The 4,546-nt window shown below is 37.6% G+C and overlaps 1 protein-coding gene across 1 annotated transcript; it reads left to right on the top strand.

Annotated features, from left to right (window-relative positions):
* The first annotated feature begins 2,807 nt into the window (after window positions 1-2,807).
* Window positions 2,808-3,560, top strand: LOC145034115 (ethylene-responsive transcription factor 13-like). Its single transcript, XM_078982504.1, has one exon. The coding sequence runs from the start codon at window positions 2,966-2,968 to the stop codon at window positions 3,473-3,475; it is 510 nt and encodes a 169-aa protein (XP_078838630.1). The 5' UTR covers window positions 2,808-2,965; the 3' UTR covers window positions 3,476-3,560.
* The last annotated feature ends 986 nt before the right edge of the window (window positions 3,561-4,546 follow it).

Here is a 4,546-nt window from a genome sequence, read left to right as displayed (position 1 = left end):
ACAAACACATAAATCATAAGAATTGAGCATGCAATAATCACATAATATCACAGGTAGTCCTACAGACATACCTAACAGACATAACCACTAACATGCGACACTAAATCATACTCAGCATGTATCACAGTTCAAGGTAACACATTAAATGGGTTGGCCTTGGTGCCTTAGACCCCTTAGTATAGTGAGGATAACTCACCTCGTAGATGTCAGCTCGATAGATAAATCACAACTCTCCGATCACTCGCCAAGGACTCCACCGCCTATTTCCATAGTACAAACATGCTCACAAGTCTTCATCCTCATAGAGTACTCCATAACCCAAATAGTTAACCCCGGTTAAAGTTAAAGTCCTTAGTCAAGGTCAACAGTCCATGTTGACCATAACTCGTCGAGTACCCTCGGCTACTCGCCGAGTTCCTTGAAGTCCTTACCCACTCACCAAGTCACCGGGGTGACTCGTCGAGTTCTTACGATTCTCGATTGAGACCCTAAGGCCACCCGTCGAGTTTCCTTCTAGCAACACATCAATACACATGCATTTCTAACTTGGGGAAAACTCATCCGACTCACCAAGTTGTTCATACAACTCATCGAGTTTATGGCAATCTTCATCGGACTCGTCGAGTTGTTCATCCAACTCGTCGAGTTTGCGGATATCTTCGTACGACTTGCTGAGTTGACATTGCGACTCGCCAATTTCCTTCAGTCCTTAAGCCATACAGACTCATTTAAGCCATGCAATGACACAAAATTACAGATCCAAGCTTCCAGGGCATGCCTTTCACGTAAAGTTGCAAACTTTACGTGCATGCATGGATAAAAGGTTCTTAATGCCAAATCTAAGCTCTTAATGGGGTTTCGTACATAAGGGGGGGCCCCATCCACGACCAAGACAGGAACTTTATGATTCTAGAACTTGGGAAGGGTCCAGATCTGAAGTTACATCTTCAGATCTAGCTCATGTCTTGCAATATCACCTTATTCAAACCATAAAAACCTTAGATCTCCACCATATGAGGTTTAGAAGGAAAAGAAATAAAGATGTCGACTTGATACCTTCAATGGATGCTAACTGAGGTAGATCTCGAATTTCCAGTCCTTCCTTGCTCCTATCCTCTTGTTTCTCCAAGTTCTTCCTCCCACAAAGCCTTCCTTCCAAGCTTACAATGCACAAGAATGACACAACACACGAGTTAGGGTTTCTATGAGCTCCCAAGGACTGCAAGGAGGCCAAATGAGGCTTATGCCTCCTTAAATAGAGTGTAGAACCCCGAGATTTAGGGTTTCATTTTCCAGCTCCTACTCGTCGAGTCCCTTTATGGACTCGGCGAGTAGGTCACTAAATGTGCGATCCCACCTCACTGGTACTCGACGAGTAAGGCACCCTTAACTTGTCGAGTAGGACTTAAAACCAAAGAGATTCTTACTTAAATCCATACCTGAGAGTCGGGGCATTACATGTGTTTAGTGTGACGAGTCATTTGTATAGCAGACTCGGGTGTGAGATGATCTATTTTTTTTTAACGAGATGAGTCTTCTCATATTACTTGCAGGTCGAAGGCACCAATGTTGGCCCATTTGATTATGTTATAGTATGCTAGATGTTTTTATGACTCTTACATGTATTATATGTGTTCATATGTATACCGGGTGGGACCCGATGGTAGGCAGGGCCTATTTTATGTATGGTATGTGGTATTTTGGGGAACTCACTAAGCTTTTTGTTTATGGTTTTCAGTTTATGTTTTAGGTACTCTCGGTTTGAAGGGGAAGAGTTCGGGATAATCGCATCGCACATACACCATGATTTTTCCGCTTTGTTGACTTTGATTTATTTTGGATGATTATTGATACTCTATGACTTTCTTATTGGTTTGAAGAGCATGTTTTGTGAAAGTTTATTTAATATAAAAACAAACTTTTTGGTTATGGGTTTTTAGGATGTTATAGTTAATGCCTTTTAAATAGGACACCAAGCCTAAAATCTAGGGTTTTGAACCCAGTTGCCACCACATCATGGCCAAGACCTTGCCACATCGTGGTGCCTCGTTAATGCGTGTTCCTCAACTGAAGATGTCATGGTGTTCTTCCTTCATCACACCGTCGTGGCCAAGCCAAAACCATAAAAATATAGATTTAAAAGATTTTAACTCAAAAGAAGCATAGTTGAAAAGCGGATGTTACAAAATGGGTTTGATGATGATATGAAAATGATGTTTTCAATGTATGAGTTTTCATTGAAGCAATATCGAGAAGCATATACAATGTTTCGATTGGTCAAAATTTGAAAAATAAGGCCAAACCAATTTATTGACCATCATTGATATCTTATTTTCATTTTATCCAAGTTTCAGTTTATTGCTTCTTGGTTTTCACATCAATTTCTTAAAGCAAAATTATGATCAAACGAATTCACCTGGTCAAAAATGGTGTGAGAATTATACATTATTGACTTTTGCAATTAAAAAAATATTGACATTCATGATAATGTGCTCTACTACTTTCGCATTTATTGGGATGTATTTTAAGAAAATTACATTTAAGCCTCTCCAAAGGTGAAAGGAAAAAATGCCCTCGATGTGGGAGTTTCAAACCGCTAAACAACTAACAAGTTATGAGAGGGATTGGATGGGTAACAAATTAAAATTTCAAGGATGATCCGAGTTAAAATGAAATTTCTAGAGACCGGACGTATAAATAACCCATAAACGCAGGGACTATCCATGGAATTTTCTCTTAAAAGATACATATGTTATCTAGTTAATCCCCAAACTCATCAAATCAATAAGTTAAAAAAAACAATATTTTTTGAAGCACACATTTATTAAATAACCTCTCATATTACAATGCATTTTTTTTTTGAACGGCATGTACATCTCTTCCACATCATATATATTTTCTCATAACCCCATATCTCTTCAGATCGATTTCAAAACCCCACAAAAAGTTGCACCAAGAATTAGTTATGTCGGATACTAATCTTTCTTTTCTTGATTCAAATCAAAGCCACCTTCCCCAATCAAAAATCTCTGAGCTTTTTCCAGCAACTTGTACTTCAGAGAAGATTGGAAAGGAAGAACCTGTGGTTGCAGATGGGACCCACGCGCCGTCGGAGTGGAGGAAGTTTCGCGGCGTCAGGCGGCGGCCATGGGGGAAGTTTGCAGCTGAGATCAGAGATCCGGCAAAGCGGGGTGCTCGGATATGGCTGGGAACGTATGAGTCGCCGGAGGATGCAGCTTTTGCTTATGATCAAGCAGCGTATAAGATACGTGGGTCTCGGGCTTTGCTTAATTTCCCGCATCTGATAGGCACCAACATGGCGGAGCCGGTGAGGGTGACTGCAAGGCGGAGGAGTATCATGGAGGCTGTGTCTCCGCCGCTGTCGTTGTCAGAAGAAGGTGGTTTAAAGCGATGTAGAACAGGTAGTGGCGATGATGCTACGACGGTGGATGATTTTGTTAGTAGGCCATGTTAGTTATTTATTTAATTAGTTAACTGCTTGAAACTATTTTCTTAAACTGTTTTTACATTTATTTGTGAAGGCGTTTTCTTTAGGGTTCTTTCTTTGAATGTTTGTTTGATTATTTAGAGTTAAGTACTTAGTTGTTTGATATCCTCATTTCCTATCTAAATAATCCAAGAGAAACACCTTAAATCAGATATCTTTGACCATCAGGATCTAATATAATTCTTAATCTTTTAAAAAACGGTTTGAATTGTTTGGACCTGAAACTGCAAAAGAGAGTGATTTAACTATATTCGTTTTTACAAACCGGAACGAACCAACTGGATTTTACAAAAATTCAGTTAAAATGATTAAACCGGTTAAATAAAATAAAAAACATATGAAAAATAACTATTTTGCATCATAAACTTTAGTGCTCTTTTTCACGTATATTTAAATTTATTTAAGTAAAAGCATAGTAAATGTTCTCAAGTTTTTTGATGCCATTTATATTCATCTAAAGTTATAGTTTGTTTCGGGAAGCACTTTATTTACTTTTTGATGTATGTGGATTAATGTAAAGCGTATAGTTATTTGTTATGTTAATGTATTTGCTTTAATCCACAACTTTTTTAAATGTATTTTCAATGTTTGAACTTATGAACGTTAACTTCTTAATTTACGTGCGTATGTATATGAAGGAAAAAGGAAAAAAAACTGATGGAAACAATCGGGCGATCAAATCGATTAAACCAGTAACTAATCAATATACCGGTTCAACTAAAAAACTTTTTATTTTATTTATTTATTTTTTTAATCATTGATATTTCTAGATTGATTTTGTTGGATTACATAATTATTAATCATATTTGTTTAGTAAGGCCCCATTTTGCTTCCCAAACGAACATATCGCCAATACATTTTATCATTATGATTACTTTTATGCCACGTTGCCACATGCATATTTAAATATTAGGTTTAGTTTATTAAATTTCTAGTAGCCCACTGTGACTGCGATTGATTCGATATTACAGGGTTGTAAACGATTTCTTGAATCAATTCGGCTGGATCGCAAAAAAAAAAGCATTCAGTTTTTATTTA

This window comes from Lactuca saligna, chromosome 3 (assembly GCF_052625555.1).
Source record: "Lactuca saligna cultivar CGN05327 chromosome 3, ASM5262555v1, whole genome shotgun sequence".
Lineage (NCBI taxonomy): Eukaryota > Viridiplantae > Streptophyta > Magnoliopsida > Asterales > Asteraceae > Lactuca > Lactuca saligna.
The sequence above is the reverse complement of the archived record's forward strand: the minus strand, read 5'-3'. Positions and strand labels throughout refer to the sequence as shown.